This window comes from Eupeodes corollae, chromosome 1 (assembly GCF_945859685.1).
Source record: "Eupeodes corollae chromosome 1, idEupCoro1.1, whole genome shotgun sequence".
Classification (NCBI taxonomy): domain Eukaryota; kingdom Metazoa; phylum Arthropoda; class Insecta; order Diptera; family Syrphidae; genus Eupeodes; species Eupeodes corollae.
Genome location: NC_079147.1, coordinates 15,283,666 through 15,305,016, shown reverse-complemented (window position 1 = coordinate 15,305,016; position 21,351 = coordinate 15,283,666). Strand labels below are relative to the sequence as shown.

The 21,351-nt window shown below is 36.3% G+C and overlaps 1 protein-coding gene and 1 pseudogene across 2 annotated transcripts in view; one reads left to right on the top strand and one right to left on the bottom strand.

Annotated features, from left to right (window-relative positions):
• The window catches only part of LOC129942542 (protein TRC8 homolog), a 32,944-nt gene extending 14,904 nt beyond the window's left edge, over positions 1 to 18,040 (bottom strand). For both annotated transcript variants that reach the window (XM_056051528.1, XM_056051529.1), the window contains exon 1: positions 17,020 to 18,040. In XM_056051528.1, coding sequence (XP_055907503.1) covers positions 17,020 to 17,470 — 451 coding nt within the window. In that variant the 5' untranslated portion in view covers positions 17,471 to 18,040. The remainder of the gene's footprint in view (positions 1 to 17,019) is intronic.
• On the top strand, positions 1,276 to 1,854 carry LOC129940960 (nucleoside diphosphate kinase-like; annotated as a pseudogene).
• Positions 18,041 to 21,351: the final 3,311 nt, after the last annotated feature.

Here is a 21,351-nt window from a genome sequence, read left to right as displayed (position 1 = left end):
TTCAGTAGTGAAATCTCTACTCTCTTGTAGTTGCTCAGGTTTGGGGAAAAATTGTATAGGAATTTTATAAAGAAGCTTTTCAACTTTCCTCTCAATACGCCTAGTTATGCGATATATTTAGAAACAGGACTGCCAAAACTTCTAACAAGCACCCTGAAGACTACATCATCAAAGTCTGCAGCAACCATTAGAGCACAAGACTTTCGAAAAAACTTCTTTTATATAAGCTGAGAAACAAGGAGTGGTAGTTTGCAAGATGGCGTGAGATTGGATGATGATTTCAGCAAGGTGAACCATTTGAAAGAACAAATCTACAGCATAATAGAGAAAAATGATAAGAGAAGCTAAAGACTCATTCAGTAAAATAATCTACAGTCAGCTCAGCTATAATCTTGGTCCAGAAATTATTTTAAGGATTCACTGAGTTATGAAGAGATATCCCTAATCAGCAAGATGTTCTCAACTTAAATGGAAGTCTTTATAATGGAAGTTTTAACCAATTCTGTACGCTGTGCAACTTGAAATCAAAAGAAGATTGTCTATGTAAATTTCATTCGTATCTGTCCAATATTCAAAACTCAAAGACGATATTTTTTCGAGAAAAATACTCTTACCCTACAAGAGACTATAAACATCCTTAACGAGCATGATTGGAAAATATATTACATACACAAATTTAAATATTCTTAACTTTTGTTGTCAACCTGGCTGACGGCACAGCCATAGCATCTAAGTTCAAAAAATTGTATACAATTTTGTAAATTAATGTATATAAATGAATTGCTTACTTACGTTGTATTTTTGTTCGAGATAACTCACATCGGAAGCAATTGATAAAAGTGCGGTTAAAACCCGAGAAAGCATAATGTTTTCAATTTCATTAAATTGTTAAACTTTGGTAGGTAAGATCACTCAATTTATTGAAAAAGTGGGAGAGCCAGGATGACGAACTTTGAAAACTTTAATCAATTTCAATTTTCAGTAGGTTTAACTGATCAGGCAAGTTTTCAGATCGTCAAATTCTGAAAGGAGAGAATTCAGCAACCGATGACATCACAGTATTGTTTTTCCATTGAACGATCAAATTTCTTTTAGTAGAGCAGCGCTTCGAAAGATAACTATCTCTTTTTGTAAAAAGTATTCACGATTTGCCTGACGGATGGGCATAATATTTAGAATGCAATCGCCAATACTTTTAATACAATTTTTTGGAATTCCTTTGAGAATTAATCAAAAAATCCGGCAAATTTCAACTAACACCCTAAGTAACGCAAGATGCCTTATGAATTAACCAACACCCCTCAAAAGACATTCTTCTCGTTGTTCTCGACAGCAATCGCAGCAAACAAGGAACGTACTTTTATCATGGTCAAGCCCGATGCGGTCCAGCGTGGACTTGTCGGCAAGATCAACAAGCGTTTCGAACAGAAGGGTTTCAAGTTGGTCGACATGAAATTCATGTGGGCTTCCAAGAACTTGTTTGAGAAGCACTACTCTGACTTGCCTGCTCGTCCATTCTTCCCCGGTTTGGTCAATTACATGAGCTCCGGCCCAGTAGTTCCAATGGTGTGGGAAGGCTTGAACGTCGTCAAAACCGGTCGCCTGCTGACTCTCTTCGAGGTACTATCCGTGGTGATTTCTGCATCCAAGTCGGACGTAATATCCTCCACGGTTCAGATGCTGTTCAATCGGCTAACAAGGAAATTATTCTATGGTTCAATGAGAAAGAATTGGTCTCATGGACTCCAGCTACCGAGAACTGGGTCTACGAATAAGAAGCTGCTCTACCTACCGGTTAGCAGAATTCGTCATACTCTGTTTCTTTTTAGTATTACACAAATATCTAAATCGTCAAGCATTTCCAACTTTTTAAGGTCCAATTTTGTGCAGTCTGGTAACATCAGATGCCTTTACGTTCCAAGTATTCTAGCCACTTAAGGAGCTATATAGCCAGTAAAATTGGTCGTTAAAATTTCGGTGTTCAAGTGAAAGCGTATATATAATAACAATAAGATAATAGGAAAAAACGTGATTAAATACAAACGCAAGAACTTCCAAAAATGAGACAGGCGTTACTTGGAAAGTAAAACCAAGAACGATTTAAAGACTTCATAAGCATGAGGTTAAAAAACCTCAGTTCATTGGCCACAGTAAACTGAATAATCACCTACCTCAACATCAGGAAATTGAAACCTCTTATTGAAACATCCTGTATAAATAAAATTATTTGCTTAAGTTTAGCTTTGTCGGATTCTTTCGAAATAACGAAGTTTTTTAATAGAATTTTTGTGGAATAAAAAGAATTCAGGGCAGTTAAGGTGCACCTACAAAAAGTAATAGTGAAGGTTAATTAAAACAAACAAACAAATAGTTTTCCTATATTTATAAGAATGGGGCTTTTCTGGAGGCCAACAAAATGGGTCTAGGGTCGAACAGGGCTGCCAGCAAAAAAGCACACTTTATATTAAAGTTTTAAACAGAAGGTTATTTTGTCTCCGCAATAAGTACAGGCAACGATACTAGAGAAAGTAGAAACCATTCCTAACTGTAATGTATCTATTTATAAATTCATACTAAAATGTTTGAAATGAAGAATCAATGTTTTTGTTTTGTCTATTTGGTATTTAGATACCTATCTTTAACTTGTTAGATGGTCATATTATTTGTTAGAATATATTTCACACTAACGACCAACTTTTAGAAGCGGAAATTGTTAAATGCCTTAACGATTTTAAATTATTTTGGATGGTAGTAAGTGTAGGGACGCAAAGGTATTGATCCCTGAATCTCTTAAATTTTGTGCTGATATTGGTGGTTGTTTTTAGAATCCAAAACATACTGATTGCTAAATTAAGTTTAAAATATATTTTTGAAAGAGACATGTTATGTATACTGAGGAGAATGTACGCCCTGGTTGGATCTTTCAACATAAGAAAGCATGCACAAATATGGGCTAATGTTTTAGACAAGAAAATCAATTGAACAAAACAAAAATGTAAGTCATATATGTTTTGCTGGAGGGTGATGCTATACAGCTAATAAAACTCGTTGTTGAAATTCTACACTTCTTCCATACACAAAGGACCAACAATCAAGACCCTGTCTGTCTGTCTATCTCTCTCTCTCTCTGGCAAGCAAATTTTCATCCGAATCTTTCAACCTTTGAATCTAAAACACAACTAAGGTAATTAAGGTCCCATATAGTATTTAATTGGTTCTGTACGTAAGTGAAGAAACAACGATTGCCAAGAGAGTCCTGTAACGAGTTTATTCTCTGTTGAGGTCATTGCTGGCACACAAAATATCCCTCGCTAGCTCAGGAGTGGATCCTTTGACCTCCTCGTTATCAAAAAAAAATATGCCAGGCTTTGCATCTAGCTGTCAATGATGCGCGAGATAATCTTTACCCACCCTACCTGGTTGTTTCCTCGCTAAACAACCCCTTTAAAAAACAACGTTCCTCTTCCTCCGCCCTTCTACCTCGATTTCCTCATCGCCTCATCTTCCCCTTTCTAATGAAAAATCTAGAGATTCATATTTTCGTATCTAACGTATGACAAATTTTATTACCAATTTCATTTAAAAAAAAAAATATCTCACATTTAACTTAACTTTTTTAAAATAATTAAAATTTGAAAGTAAAAATATTTAAGTAAAATTTGAAAGCTTAGGTAAAAAAAATGTAGGGTATATTTATAGACCAGCACTATTATATTTTACGGAAGTAATGGGCAATATTTATATTTAAAATTGTCTCAATGCGACTAGTTACCAAAAATATCACTCACCCCAAAATATCGATGTAGTGGCCACTCCCTCGATGAATCGTGGTTCGATGTGGCGATCTTTAGTACGCCTTATTTTTTGTATTTTTATTTGAAATAATATATAAATATTACCACTTTTTCCAAAAGAAATATAATTCGCACTAAGGTAAATCTACACTTATATATATATATGTATATGAATATATATATATATATGTATAAGGTAGGTATGTATATACACCACTTTCTTATTTTATCAAAATTACTTTTTTCAATTTGAATGTTAAACAGAAAAAAATGTTAAATTATCACTGTACAAAAAAATTTAAATTGAACAATAAAAAGATTCAAGTTGTTTAAATTTTTGAATTTAAAAGAGTAAAAAAAAGCACTTTTATAATTGTATATATATGTATTATGACTGTTAGGTTTTCCTTTGTTTTTTGGTTGATTGGCGAGACGATTAAGGTTTTTTTACTGGGATTTCCCGCACGTTAATTTCCTGTTTCCTTTAAAAACACAGATTTGAGGCCGTCAAAAGAAAATTTTTTTAACGGCCTAAATGCACAAAAAAATATGCTTTTTATTATCTATTTTCACTTGAATTTTATTTAATTGGAGCTTACCTTACTAACCAATTCGTAGACGTATGTATATATATATATGTATATACATATAAAAAATAAAATTTGATCTTTCACTATCTTTATTTTAAGGTTGATATTATAGGTACGTACATCCTATCTCGATGTGACCAAAATCAGCGCTGGCGGATATGTCTTAATAAAAAAACTATAAAAAAAACTGATTTATAACATATTTGCCTTATTGAAAACCTACTTACGAATTGAGATTATTCTCGAACTAGGTTCCTTGAGCGGTCGGTTGGCGGTACCTTCTTCAAATTCTTCTGGTCTTCCTTATCCAAGGGTAGATAATTTTGAAAAGAAGGTACTTGCCGACGGCATTTACTCAAGAACCCTAGCTCTACCCATCTCACTAACACTACCTAACCAGGATTTTCCAGCCTTTGTCTCGTTTCACACCCACTAGATTACGCATTATTACATTAATGTTATAACGCAATTATTAATCTTTTTATGTGGGTGTGAACATTGGTGGGTGTGTTTTACGCACTTGTTGCAAACGTCTTTTGGATGCGAGTCGGATTCATATATGTCATGACACCGATCGCATCCTAATTGTGTCACGCAACAGAGGTGAGTTTCCCCACCTTCGCAACATTCCCTCTAAACATTCTCACATTATGGGAACTTGCTGACAATCACTCAATTGTGATTCGTATGTCAGCCATAATTTTTTCTGACCAGAAGGAGAATTTTTGTCACTAAGCTTACCCCTGTAGAGGGTGAGCGAGGTAGCATTACTGTACTTTTTCGAAATATAAACAACTGCAGTAGCAGTTGAGTCGTCGTCGTCGGTCTTGTCCTAGTTGGTGGTGTTTTTTTTTTGTTTGTTTGTTTACTTTGATTTTGAATTTCTTTTATTTGGATGTAATAAAATTAATAATTTTTAGTTGTCAAAACACCGCCCATTCGGTTACAGTCCCCAGATGCTAAATATCACGATCAAGGTAACCAATTGGTAGGACTATATATCGGCATAATACATTTTTATCAATTCAGTTTAAAATAAGACTATTATATCGACAGTATGGTCTGTGGTGCCGTATTGTTGAAATCGCATAACTTAATTATCTAGGCCACCAAAGCTTTTAAGTCAGATAGTCAAGCTGGACTCAAAACCCTCACTTTCTCGAATAAATTAAAAATAGTGTCGGTACTGTTTTGACACACTGAACAACTTAAACAAAATAAATTAAGTGGCGCAACAGTCAATGAAGAACCAGGGCCTAGTGACTTACAACTCTCAACCATTCCTGTGTGCGAGTAATGTTGTCAGAGATAGAAGGGACCTACCGTTTTAGGCCGAAACCGATCGGCTAATATGAGAAAGCACTTTTTCATGACAAGAATTATTACTCTTAGAGGATTTGTCAATTCTTCGCAAGATGCAATCCCCGTTAAAAAAGCAGGGATTGAACCCAAGAACCCTTGCTTGACAGTCCAACGCACTAACCATCAGGCTACGGGTACTACACTGAACAACTTAGCAAGAACATTATTGTCACTTCATTGAGTGCCAGGCCATGTCGATGTTCAGGTTAATGCATATGCAAACTCTTTAAAGATAACAGGTAACACAACTCTACTGATAGGACCTGAACTTTGCTGAGGAATAGAATAAAGCGTTATTATATACAAAAACAAGAACGACGAGGAGTCTCAAACTCTTAATACCTACAATTAACTCCCAAAAATTATACAGGCAAAAACATAATTAAAAGCAACAACGTTTGAAAGACTGCAATAGCCTAAAAGGAGGAATAACCTAAGCATAGTGACAATCCTACTCACTGCTCATTGTAGAATAAATATAAACCTACCTAAACATCCATAGCCGTACAGACATTGCCATGAAAGTGAAACCTCTTATTGGAAAACCCTGTATAAATAAAGCTATTTGCCACAGTTTTTTGGACTATGAAGACTTCAGGGCTGTAAGGAGGACCTACAAAAAGTAATAGTGAAGGTTGATTAAAACAAACCAATAAAGAAATAGTTTTCCTATATTAATACAACAAAAAAATATTTGAATAAAATAAAGATTCATGTTACTGGGGCTTTCATGGTGGGCAAAAAAAGGGGTTAGGGTCAATAAGGGCAAGATAAAGTATACGCCGCTGCCAAGCAGCATACCTTGAATTAAATTTTTAAACAGAAGGTTTAGAAGAAGAAGACCATTCCCAACTGTAGAGCCACATCCACCTTAAGTACCTATTTATAAACACATATTAAAATGTTTGAAATGATGACCCAGTATTTTTATTTTCTTTATTTGATATGAAATGGAAAAGATATCTACCTTTAAATTGATAAAAGGTCATATTTGTAAGGGGATATTATTTCACACTAACGACTAACTATAACAAGCGGAAATTGTAAAATCCTTAAACGATTTTAAATTAGATTGAAAGATTCTAAGTGAACGGAGTAAAACGCAAAACGAATTGGTGCGAGTATCCATTGAATCATTACAAATGGCTGCAGAAATCTACAATGAGACATTCAACATGATTGAAAATGTGTGCTTAAACTAGGTGGCGCAACAGTTTGTAGAGAACCAGGGTCTAGTGACTAACAACTCTCAACCATTCCTGTGTGCGAGTAACTGCAGGGATGGAGATTTGTGCTTATTGATGGCAAATCAAGTACTGTAGTGTTTGGGAATGACAGCTCTATGCTTTGAGCCACAACATTACGACGTTGAAGCATTTGCTGAAACAGTTCGTACAAATGTTCCACAATTAAATCAACAACAAAGAATTGCTGTGAACAGTAGATTATCTCTATCTTAATTTTATTGCTTTTGGCGAGAATAAGATCGCGGAATGATGTAGCTTTAGAGTTGGTTTCATCTAGAAAACCTGCTCTGATGAACTGCACCTTCTTCCTTTAAATAACCATTAGACATGCAAATAAACGAAACACCAATATACAACATCCCAAAAATAGAGCAATGGCCAAAATTCTACAGGTATGCAAATTGATTGTTCGGGGTGAATGCACATTGGCACATAAAAAGTTATTGGAAGTACTGGACAGAACAGTAAAGGATCTTTGTGACAGCCAAAATATTTGTGTCACGCTCTTCCAGTTATTCTCGGATCAATTGTTGCTAATGAACTAAACGCATGCCCGAAATCATTTCGTTTGTGGCGGTACGTAAAGCTAAGTTCTTCCGATTATGTCAATGTCATCAGCATATGCTAGTAATTGGACAGACTTTTGAAAGATAGTGCCTCTAGTGTTGACGTGTGAGCTCTGCACTATGCTTTCAAGCACGATGTTAAAAGAGTCACATGACAGCGCTTCACCTTGTCTAAAACCTTTTTTAACATAAAAAGGTTCTATTGTCTATAGGGAACAACCCTAGTGAAGTATATTTTTGTTTTGACACCACCGTCAACGATTAATAAAAAGATTAATAATTTACAAGAAAATGTAAAAGGAAATAAATAATGATAAGCATTGCACTGCGAATGGTCTTGGAGGAAGAAAAAAGGATAGAAGAACGAGCCATTCGAAGGCACTTAAGGGATCATTCTAATCCTTTGGAGTTGCGTGAACCATTGTGAGAATGAAGAGTATACTTTTCAACAGCATTATAGGCTCAACAAACCAACTTTAAAGTTTCTGCTAGATGTCCTTACAAATACCTTGCCTCTACCGAAACAAAAACTAGCTATACAACCCATTGTTAAGCTTGCCTCTTGTTTGCAATTTTTTGCCGAAGGTGACTATCAAAAAGGAGTGGGTAAGGACTATAAAATTTGGTTATCGCAAAGCACTTTTAGTCTGGTACTATCAGAAGTTCTCGACATATTTGAAGAGACGCTTTGCCCTCAGTGGATTACTTCCCCAATTCCAGATGAAGAGCATGAAATTACTCAAACAATTTATGGAAAACACAACCTACCAGGTGTTTTTGGATGTATTGATGGGACCCATGCAAATATCGTTTGACCGGCAGTCAATAAACATCTGTTTTACAACAGGAAGGGTTCATTCAGTTTAAATCTTTTGCTCGTAAGTCATAATTTTTTCTTTCTTGTCTCATCATTTCAATTTGTAACTCTTCCAACTTAATCTGTTCACCTCTAAAAAATAAGTGGAAATTTTAGCGCCAAATGGCATTTCATTCCGCCCGAATTGAGTGTTCCCAATAAGAGAAATCTTTCGAAAAAGGTTTATTTTTCTAGTGGAATCTTGGTCACGTGAAACTCACAATAGGGTTGAATAACAAAATAAAGTTAATTTTTGTGTTTAATGAAAAAACATGATCAACTGTCATTTTGACAAAAGTAGACTCGACTTGATAGTTAGACAGATTTTTCTTAAGTAACTTTTCAGTCAACTTTTCATTAAAGTTGCCTTAATTGGAAGGTAATTTTTTTGGCAGCTGGTCCAATCAGATACTAGGAACTTCAATAACTTTCTAGTCCCTTATGTTGCCTGAACCTGCCCACTGTAATGGTAGAGGTTTTGGGTTTAATTGGCGTAAAAATTTAGGTTGTTAAGAATAGTTGTAAGCCCTAGTTCTTAACGAACTGTTGCGCAACCTAATTTATTATTGTTTATGTTCGTTGAGACTCAGAATCAAAATATTACTCAGCTTTCAAGTGTTAATTATTTAAAATGTTTTCTTTTTAGATTATCTTTAAAGATATTTCCATATCGTTGTTTTTAAGTTCTGAGGGTAGCTAAAAGTATTCCACCCCAAAGCCAAATTAACTTGATTCTTTACCCTATATTTCAAATACGTTACATATTGCTCCACTTTTCTTAATTAAAAAAAATTGCACATAATTATTTTACCAAAATAAAAATAATGTTTAATTCCGCCTCATTAAAAGTGTTCCCTCTAAACATTCTTTAACTCAATAAACTCCCTTCTACTCAAAAGAATACAAAAACAAAACAAAGCTAGATGCGTTGTTCTTTTCGTTTTAATTAAAATTATTATTCTTGAAATTAAAATTAAACACAATGACTAATCAAAAAAATAGTACTTTGTATGTACATATGAAGGTTTCTATAAAATTGCAAGCGATAAGCAAATAAAAATGATAAGAATACAATTTACAATTATTATTATTATTGCCAGCAGCGACTACGACATCATCTAAAACCAAACTCGTCGTCGTCGTCGCAAATATTCAAGTGTTTACTTCTTTATGCATATTTGTTAGTTGGCGCAAACGCGCACTTAAACTCAAACAATACGGAAAGCGAAATCAAGGCAATTCAAAGCCGAAATTGAGTCGTTAAAGAAAATCAAAAACTTTAAAATTATTTGCACGTCGTCGCTGGTCTTTGTAGTTGATTTTTTCATCATTTTGAAGTCGATTTCTCTAGCCAATCAATTAGTCAAAAGAATGGTCTAGAGGTAATCAAAAACACAACAAAAACAAAAACAACAACAACAAGAAAAACAAATTGAACGTCTGCGAATAGAATTATTATAAGTGAATGGAAATAATACCTCAAGGTCGTGGAATTCAAACAAAATTGACTTGGTGTTAATGGGAGGCTTTTTGATCATGTAAAGAGGTACTTTACTTCTTTTTGATTCACGTCAAACCTGAAATACATTTATGGTTGACTTAACAGATTATGCAAGGTTTTCAAAAAAGAATTTTTACTGTAGTCTGTAGTCTAGCCACAACTATGGGGTATACAACTTCTTGCAGAATCAATCTTAAGAGGAATAAAATATACAACAAAACAAGTTAAGATAGTTTGAACACAATTTCGGTTGAGTTACTATTTTTAAATTTAGATAGTCTAGCCTCTCAGAAGCTTAACAAAAACTTGTTTTTCTTATTTTATGATTTGATGCAATTAAGTCGTTGACCCATTAGAAACTTTATTTTAGCTTAGCTCTTGATGAAATATTTAACATTTAGCATATATTAAGTAATTTTGTAACCTTTGGGTAGAGAGAAAGACTTGATTGAGAGGTAGAACGAGAGTTTGAAAGCTACTTTATGGTCATATCTCAACCAAGAAAAAACTAAAATGTAGTACAACTATCGTCACTGATGGCTGAGGTAAGGTTCTTTGTTTCAGGGATTGTTTCTGAGTATTTTAATATCATTTAATCTCTTTGGCGTAGTAGACTAGTCACCTAACTCGCATGAGGAAAGAGAAACTAGACCAGAAAGTCCTTTATAGTTAATGTATTGGTAAAGGAAACCGTTACAGATCACGCTTAGATTAAAAAAATAGTGTGAACTAAGATGACTAAAGTGTTTTTATAAGCAAATCGTCGAAAAGCAGTCTGGAAAGGGTCTAACACTCGTTGATGAAGGCCAACACCGGACTCTAGTTGTAGGACAGATGATTATTTAATGTTTTCATGGACAAGGAATAAAAGACGGTGTTGATATTTTGCCAAGTAAATGGTTAAAATGAAAGAAAAAAAATATGTCATTTTATATTTTGTTTAAATGAGTGGCAGTAAGAAAAAAAATAGAATCTTCAAAATAAGTCGTCTTAATAGACTCCAATGACCAAAATTGGAATATAGCAGTTCTAAGATATTTAGGTTCAGTTGAAATGGGATCACGGGACATACAATCTTAAGTTTTCTCTTGTTTTTTGTTTTGGGATAAGGAAATTCAAATTTGGATTGAAAAATCCAAGTTCAAAATATTTTGATTTCTTAATACAATTGATGGTTTTTTGCAGAACCAGAAAGGAAAAAAGTAATCTCCTTTAAAAAAAATGAGACTAACATTTTTTTGGAGTTCTTTAGCGACAAGCGATGTTTAAGTGGTAGACATATGCATTCAAGAGGACACAAGCGTCCACAGGTTTTTCCTCGTCTATCAACTCCTACTCTCACATCCCCGTGGTGAGCATCGGGTGCCTAGTACCTCAACTGGAGATTGGGTTCTAACCCCAGTGGAAAGTTGTTGGGGCAACAAACGAGAGAGCTCCAGACGGCAGCGGAGGAATTCCCTTGATGGAATTAACGGTGGCGTCTACAGTTCCAGTAAGGTTGAACTACTTAGTGAACACCTTATAGAACTTCTTCTTCATATTCGGAGCCCAGGCCTGTGAGGAGCGGCTTATCTGGGTCCCCGTCCTAGGAGTTATACTAAGGATCTGGCCCTCCAGGTTGATGGCTGTGCCGTCGGGGTGACTTCATAGTTGCGAAGCACCAACAAGCCTCGGATACAGACAGATTTACTGTTGACAACCTACGCAAACGAATTAAGTACAACGAACTTCGGATATGCACGTGGAATTTTAGGTCCCTTAACAGACCACGTGCGGCCGAAGAATTAGCGGAGGGCCTAGACTGCTATAAAGCAGACATCGACGCCATCAAGGAAATACGATGGGATCTTTATTATTGTGACTGCTACTAAGAAAACCAACAGCGCTTATTTGGATGCGGCTTCGTCATAGGAGCCAGACTTAGGCAAGAAATCTTGAGCTGTAAGTGCATCAATGAGCGCCTCATGACCATACGCATCAAGACTAAATTCGACAACATTAGCCTGATATGCGCGCACGCCCCAACAGAAGAGAAAGATGACAACACCAAAGATATGTTCTTCGAGCTCTTAGATAAAACATATGAGCGATATTAAAATAGTCCTGGTCGATTTTAATGCCAAACTAGGAAGGGAAGACATCTTTGGTGGTATAATCGGGTAAAACAGCCTGCACGACAACACTTCTGACAACGGATTCAGGCTCATAGATTTTGCTGCGGGGCGAAACGTCATGGTAGCCAGTACGCGTTTTCCACACCTCAACATACACAAAGGAATTTGGACTTCTCTAGATCAATCCACCGTCAACCAGATTGACCATATTGCGATCGACGCCAGACACGCTTCCAGCATCATGGATGTCCGAAATTTCCGAAGATCTAACATCGACTCGGACCACTACCTCGTTGTAGCCAAGGTAGCACTTCTGGTTTCCAGACCCAAGACAAAACAGGGAGATGCTGGGAGAAGGTACAACGACAAACGGCTACAATCGCAAGAGATCGCCAAATCCTTTTCCGACCGAGTTACAAGTAACCTCTCTCGAAGTTCTCTGCCGCCAACACAATGTATCGAAAACCAGTGGCAACATTGCCAAGATGCAATCAGAGAAGCCGCCTCGGATGTGCTGGGTTTCAAACCACCACCAACAAGGAACCCCTAGTTTTATGAGGAATGTCGGCAGGCAAATGTAGCCAAACAACAGGCACGCAAAGCGGCGCTGCATAAAACGACGAGAGCTGCATATGAGCTCTATAAGCAGAAGAGGCGAGAGGAACGCCGACTTCTCAGAAGGAAAAAGAGAGGACAAGAGAAGCGTGCGGTAGAAGATGTTAGAGGTTTAAAAGCAGGAATGAAGTTCGAAAGTTTTATGAACAGGTGAAACGCAATTCAAAGGTACATTAACCTAGAACCGGAGGCTGCAAAGACCAAAGTGGAAACATCAACCGCAGTCCATGCTGAGGATATGGAAGGACTACTTCTGCAAACTATATAACGGCGACGACGAACTGAATTCCGCTGTCAGGCAGGATGATCCCGTCCTCCCTACTTTGACGAAGTAAAGATTGCCAAATTTAAGCTGAAGTCGCTTGAGCGGGTGGCTTGAATGCCGAGCTCTTTAAAGCAGCTGGAGATAAGTTGATTATTAGCATGCATCCACTTATCTGTAATATATGGTCGGAAGAAAACATGCCCGATGTATTGTTTGCCCGATCCTGAAAACGTAGACCCTCTAAACTGCACCAACTATATAGGAATCAGTCTACTTAACATCGCCTATAAAATCTTCTCTGCCGTAATATGTGAACGTCTAAAGCTCATCGTCAACAACCTGATAGGTCCTTATCAGTGTGGTTTTAGACCAGTCTACAGTCGATCAAATATTTCAATTAAGGCAAATCAAGGCCGCATATGACAGCATCTACAGGGACGAACTGTATAGAGCCATGTCTAGTTTTGGCATCCCTGCCAAACTCGTCCGTTTGTGCAGGATGACCATGGAGAATGAACGCTGCTCCATAAAGGTTGGAAACAATTTAACAGAACCTTTCGATGTCAAAAAAGGTTTTAGACAAGGTGACGTGCTGTCATGCGATGCAGAGTTCACACGTCAAATCTACAGGCACTATTTTTCAAAAGTCTGTCCAATTACCAGCATATGCTGATGACATTGACATAATCGTAAGATCTCAGCGTGATGTCAATGGGGCTTTTTTGAGTATTGAGGCAGAGGCGGCAAAAATGAGTTTAACGGTTCATGAAGGCAAAACAAAGTACATGCTGTCGTCAAGAAAGGGTATACAACACTGACGTTTTGGTCAAAACGTCACCATCGACAGACGTAACTTTGAGGTAGTCAAGGACTTAGTCTACCTAGGCTCCTCTGTAAACTTGCTAACCGCTGTTTCTTTGGACTAAGAAACAATTGAGTGGTAAAGTCCTCTTTCGAGGGACCAAAGTGTTGCTCTATAAGACCCTTATCATGCCCGTCCTGCTATACGGTGCAGAAGCATGGACTATGACAAAAGTGGATGAAAGCACCTTGGATCGGTTCGAGAGAAAAGTTTTTCGTGTGATCTACGGTCCCGTATGGATCGAAGGTGAGTGGAAGAGAAGACGGAACGACGAAACCACACCCACAGGACAGCGAAGTAGAGGAAGACCGCGGATCAGGTGGAGCGCACAAGTGAAAGGAGACCTCAACCAAATTGGAGCGCGAAACAGGAGATATCTAGCTAGGGACCGAGCTAGATGGAGAAGTTTGTTGGGTGAGGCCCTAGTTCACACAGGACTATAGCCCCACTTTAAGTAAGTTCTGCGAAAAATCTGCCAATATAAGAAGATCTTCCAATCGTGTACACTTAGCTTAAAGTTTGGCAAGACGCGCAGAGCCGGGCACGTCAGCTAATAATATTTAAAATGTCAATAATAAATTGCAATTTAGAAAATTTAAACAACGTATTGCAAAAATCAAAAAACTTTCGAATACGTAAAAAAACTATAAATGTAATAATGAGGTATTAAGTTAATGACTTTTAATGAACTTAAGAACCCACAGACATCTTCGACACTTAAGTCCTCATTTGAAAGGACTTAAATGCCAAATATGGATTTAAGTTTACCCAACTTTCTGAAATCAAAATGAATCTCGCTCAAATACTCAATGCTATACGCATCGGTAATCAGACCGATTTTAATGTACGGTGTGGCAGTATGGTGGACTGCTTTAAAGAAAGCTATAAACCAGGATAAATTAAATAAAGTCCAACGTTCAGCTTGCCTGTGTATAAGCGGATCTCTTCGCACGACTCCATCTGCTGTACTGGACACCTTACTCTACCTTACACCTCTTGGCAGTTTTAGCAAACAAATAGCTGCAAGCTCTGCTAGTCGCCTCAAAGCTTCGTCGCAGTGGACTAACAATAACATTGGCCACTTCGTAATTCTTAGGTATTTAGAATCAATTCCAAAGCACACAGACTACACCATCTTCCAACTGCAATTTGACAGAAATTTCCAGATTTCCATACCTCCCAGATCTTTTTGGGAGAATAGGACATTCCTGGAAGGTGAGTCAATCCATTTCTTTACAGATGAGTCTAAAACAAAAGAAGGGGTTGGTTGGGGGGTGTACTCTGAACGACTGAAATTAAGTCTCTCATTCCGTCTTCCCAATCATTGTAGTGTGTTACAGGTGGATTTTTGGTTAAAAAGAAGTCTTGTCCTGGCTTAAAGAAAACGTGATATCAACATCTGATATTCGTATTTTCTCAGATAGTCAGGCCGCTATCAAATCAATGGACTCTTTCTCTAAAAACTCTATAACAGTCAATAACTGTCGATCATCTCTAATGGAGATGGCACAATAGTTTAATATTCACCCTTGCTGAGTGCCTTACTATAGAGACATTCCAGGTAACTCTAAAGCAGATGAACTCACCAGAAACGGTACAGTGCAGCCCATCCTACCACGTACTGGCATGCCATACCAATCACTACTTGTAAATTGTTGCTAATGCAGGAAGCTGTGAGGAGGGCATCAGGTGGAACAACATCATCACGTGTCAAGCCACAAAGAACATCTGGCCAACACTGGATTTAAAACGTTCAAGGTGCTTGCTATCTCTCTAAGCAGATCGAATATAAGCTCGATAATAAGTGTCATAACCGGACACTGTCTAGCAGGAAAGCATGCCACGAGACTAGGCGTATATTCAAATGGCTTTTGCAGAAGCTATATGGATGAGGAAGAGGAAGAAACAGTTCTTCATCTTCTTTGCACATGCCCTGCTCTGGCACGAAACGCAAAAATTACCTAGGAGAATTCTTCTTTAATGATCTAAATCACGTTTTGTAAGAGACTCAAACTGGTTCCATTGAGCTTAGGAGGTAGCCTAGAGATTCATGTGGTATCACAACGGGCCATTAAACTGGCCTAGGTGTGTCCGTTTCCATCTTGGACAGCCACTATAACCTAACCTAACCTAACCAAATACTCAATAATGTAATAATCAGAAGTGGCAATGTCTGTCACTTAATATGCTTCATTGTTCTCCAACGTCTGTGATGTTATTTACCCTTCCGAGAATAGTAGCTTGATTGAGGGTTTTCCTAAACTTCATTCTGCAAATTTGCTTTATCAAAGTTGAATCATTTCTATTCTTAAATTTCAACTATTTATCTTAAGCCCACAAAAAACACTTATATCTAAAATTTAAATAAACACATGTTTTCCATTGCTTGAACTATAACTGTCGATAATGATTTTTTTTGAGGAAAGATATAAGATAAGAGAATAGAGCTTTATGTTGCATTTTATTTCATTTCCAATTCTTTGGAAACAAACAAACAAAAACACAAATTAATAAAATTCAAGCATAAATTATTACTTGACTTCAAGTCAATTAACTGGTTCCAATTTTAAATAAAATTCAAAATTATCTTGACCATGAAGAATTACCCTATTGAACAAAATGGGTGGGGTGAGGTGTTGTTTGTTGCTGTAAATTGAGTTTGTAGAAATGACAAAAAATAATTAAATTATAATAGATATAAGTTGCATGTTTATAAAGCTACTAGGTACTTTAGTCAGGAAGTAAGATATGATCTTAACCGTAAAAGGGTATAATTCCAGAATAACTATAATCTAAAGAAGATTACGGGCTATAAGAAACCGATTGGCAAAAATATAACCAGATAAGATATTTCCATCCGAAACTTATAGGTTATTCGATTCCACTTCAACATCTAACTAATTATAAATAAAGCACCGCAACATTAGTTAGCGACTGGCGCTTCAACAACCTTTGGTCTCAAAAAACTTAATCGACCGAGCCAGGTGAACGAACAAAAATGTTCATTCAAATTTAGTATAGTTGCTGTTTGCTGATTCTGCTGTGTTGGTAGAGCTCAAGCTCAGCGCGTTAGAGGTATGCGTGATCATGAACTCTGCTGTTGACATTGAGATACCACACGATACGACCGCGGCGACCGACGACTACGACGAGGTGTGATTGTGCAAATAAATAAAGAGAAAATCAAAGAAAGAAAATAACAATATCTCCCTTGGCTTGGCGGATCCAAGGTTCATACAAAACTTACCCACTAGACAAATGATGAATTTCACCGCTGTTATCGATAGAATTTCATTCAAGTTGCTCTCAATAGCTGCCTCGAATCCTTCTTCGGCTCCAACTCCACCGTTTCCATCACCAACGCCAACCGCCTCGGTAGCGTTTTTTATTAGTAATCCTATTGCTGCCGATGCTAGGCCAGGTACGTTGGTTAAATTGCTAGAGGTGCTTAAATTGGCTCCTGCTGCTGATGAGGTTGATTCTGCAGTGGCAACAGAGGCTGTGCTGATGTTTCTTTCAACCCCACTGCCACCATCCAGTACTACCACATCGTCGGGGAGGGATCCGGTTTTCTCGAACGGAGGGTACAATCGTGTGGGCAGCCCCATTCCTATCTTGAGAATTTCGTCAATTACAAGAATGGGTGGAACACGCATCATAACGTCCACCAGACCGAGAACCTTCGCACGGAACGACATTTTGTATGGTGTGTTTTTGTGTGACGATGACGGGTGACGACTCACGAACGAGAACGACCTCACGCTTACGCTAACGCTTTTGTCTGCTTTTGCTTCTGCTTAGTCTTCAGCTTTCAGCTACGTCCGCAGACGACGACTACGACCGTCGTAGTTTTTATTTCTGGCCGTCCTCCGTCCCAATGGACAAGAATTTTGTATTTTTCTCCTCTCACAATATAATTAACAAACAATAATTTTTCGGGGAAAATGTATAGATTTTTCCGATTTCGATTTATTCAAAGCGAATTAACCGAGGGCGGAATGGATGGATGCAATCGAAACTGTTTTTCTTTATTTTCTTCACTTTTTTTTGTATAAACGATTTTCTTTTTCAGTTCAGAGTAAAATTTGTAAAATATTTGACAATTCGCGGAGTCATATTTTTGCGTTTTTCTATGCACCACTGCCACTGGTCGGGTCTGGGTCTGGTCTCGGTCTCGGGTCGTTCGTCTTCGTCGTTCTCGGTTCTCATTCACTTCTCTGTCTCAGTCTATGTTCGTGGTCGATGTTTTATTTTTCTTTGTTGCCTAATTCGTAGGTATGAGGGCGTTTAGTTCGAATGAGAGTGAATTAAAAATATATTTTTGTTCTTGTTGGTTTTGTGTTGTGTTGTTGGAGAACTGTCAATTTCGGTTTTGACGTGTAATTTAGAAAGAGATAGTTATATTTGCTGGGATTGTTGTCGGTATGGTAGTTCGTATTAGCTGCAGTTATACTAGCTGCCAATAGGTGGCTACGAAGTTATTGTTAACAGAAGAGGCCAACATTTGTTTGATAAATTCAAACTTTTGCTAATTATAATTTCTTATGTTCTTTGAACATTCAAAATATTTAGAAGCCCTATCACTTTAAAAAAAAACTATGATGTTTTGATTTCAAAAAGATTCGATGAAGGAGATATAGCAAATAAAGAGAAAAATAAATAGAATTTTTAAGTAAGTAATTGTGGTTGTTTTAAAGCAAATTCAGTTTTAAATTTGATGGGATTTATGATTCTATTTTTTTTATTTTTTTTAAATTAAAAATAACAAAAGTAGCTTTGAATTTTCAGTTTGTTTTTATTAATAATGTTTTATTTTATTGAATGTTCTGACTAACGTTATTATGGTGTTTAACCGTCGATATGCCAAATTGCCATTTTAAGAACTTGAAAAGTACAAAGAACTTGCAGTACATATTTCAAGATTAAAGTGTTTTTTTTTTCAGATATTTGTGACTTTTAAACCAATTTTTGGTAGGATTTATTTATTCTTGTATAAAAACTATCATTTGTTATTTTTAACTTCCCATAGGGAGTTATTGTAATGGGTCCGATTTGTCAAATTGAAAATTTTGACATTTCTCGAAGTTTCAAGGTCAATAGAGTCGAAATAAAATATTTTTAGAAAGATGTCTGTGCGTGCGTGTGTACGTACGTCTGTACGTCCGTACGTCCGTACGTTCGCGACGTTTTTTTCGTCGTCCATAGCTCAAGAACCAGAAGAGATATCGACTTCAAATATATTTTGTTATACAAATAATAAGGCAGAAAGATGCAGAAAGGGCTCTCAAGAAAATTGCGTGGGCGGTTTTTTTACCATAGCAGTTTGAAAAAAGGTGGAAATTTTGGTTAACCTTAAATATCTTACGAACCAAAATTGCTAGAGACTTGAATTAAATTTTATATAATATATTGTAACGTGATACCAAACAGGTATGTTTTTGAAAAAAATCAATATAACGGTTTTTTTTTATAGATCAATAAAACTGAAAAAAAAATTTGTCACCTCCAAAATTTTACGACTGAAATATGATTTCATCTCTAAAACAATTTTGTGCAACGAAGAATAATGTTTTTGACATCTGATAATATTTTGAGAAAAATCTAATTGACAGTTTAAAAAAAAAAAAAATAAAAACCTAAACAAATATTTATAAAAGTTGGTAAAAATTGATTTTCGACTCAAATATATTTTCAAAACTTTAAGATATTGGCTTTAATTTACTTTTATCTTTCAAAACATCTTGTTGTCAACATCCAGTTAAAGTTTGAAAAAAATCGATTTGACAGTTTTTGTACAAAAAATTAAAAACCGAAAAAAAAATTAACAAAAGTTCGTAAAAAATGATTTTCGGCTCAAATATCTTTTAAAAACTTTGAGATAATAGGTTCTTACTAATTTTTTCTTATAAGAAATATTGTTTTCAACATTAGGACAAATTTTGAGAAAAATCGAACTGACAGTTTTTTTACAAAAAATAAAACTCAAAAAAAACAATACCTACTAAAACTTGGTAAAAATTTACTTTCGGCTCAAATAGCTTTTCAAAAATTAAAAATATTGGCTTCAAACTTATTTAATTTCAGAGGAAATATTATTTTCAATATTCAGTAATTTTTATATAAAAATCCAACAGTACATTTTTTTCATACAAAATAAAATCTACAAAAAATAGTGCGCAAATTTGGTAAAAATATATATAGACACACTTTTAAGCAAGACAAATCGACAGACGGGATGGGAAGTTATCAGTGTGGGTCGCATCCCAGCCTCTTTTCTTTTAAATAAATGACGTTTCAAAAAGTAGTCATCCGTGCGCTGCCTGCATTTGTATTTTTATGAAAGCAGTACGGGAACCAGTGGTGGATCCATGGGGGGTAGTCGTAGTGTCATTGTTTTTAAAGGACGACTGACTTGGCGCTATGTGCCATCGAGATCTTGTGATTTTACTACTTCAGACTTTTTCTTGTATGGTTTTCTGAGTCACATGTCCTACAATGCCTTCGGTCTTCGGTTAAATTCAGGCCCATATTTAAGAGGAAGGGTCAAAATCACCATCATTACAAGGATTCGTTTTCCTACCTATAAAAAATAAAACTTAAAAGAAAATTTAACAAAAGTTGGTAAAAATTGACTTTCGACTCAAATATCTTTTCAAAAGTTTGAGATTATGGCTTTAAAATAATTTTATATTACAAGCAATATTGTTTCCAACATTAAAAAAAAAAATTTGAAAAAAAAAACGAATTTACAGTTTGTTTTACGAAAAATAAAAGCCTAACAAAAAACAATACTAAAACTTGGTAAAAATTTACTTTCGACTCAAATAGCTTTTCAAAAATTAAAAATATTGTCATCAAATTTTTTTTTATTTCACAGGAAATATTATTTTTTCCAACAGCCCGTTTTTTTTTTATAAAAAAAAAACAAAATCTACAAGAAATAGTGTAGTACCCGTGGCATGATGGTTAGTGCGATGGAATGTTGACATTGTAGCCTTGTCGTTGAGCATTCAAGGTCAACTAACAGGGCGGCAAAGTCAGATACAGGAGCAAGGCAAAAGGGTAGATCATCTCTTCTCTTTGTTACCTGGCCTGGCGCAATTTAGACTATAATGGGCGGGCTGCCAGAAACGCACCTAACAGACCTAGCTGTGATTAGGATTTAACGAAGAGCCAATATGTTCCAAGTGTTGACAGACTTCAGCCCCGATGTGTTTATGGCTAGCGAAACTAAGCTAAACCACAAACACAAATTGACTCATAAAAATTACAATATCGTAAGAAGAGACCGGCCCGACTCCACTCAAGGGGGCGGTGTCGCTCTCTTTATACGAAAAGGCATTAATTATAAAGTCATATCCAACAATGAATTGCGAAAGCTCAAGACACTAGAGGTTTGCGTTGTATGCATCTCTCTCATTCAAGAGAAGCGGATATATGTATATGTTGCGGCTTATGCGGCTGGAGCTCCGCAGATCACTTACTTTGCATCAGAACTCGAGATTCTTTTAAGGGATCTGAAACTGAGCTGGGAAGAAAACTATTTCATCTTGGCCGGTGATTTGAACGCAAAACATGA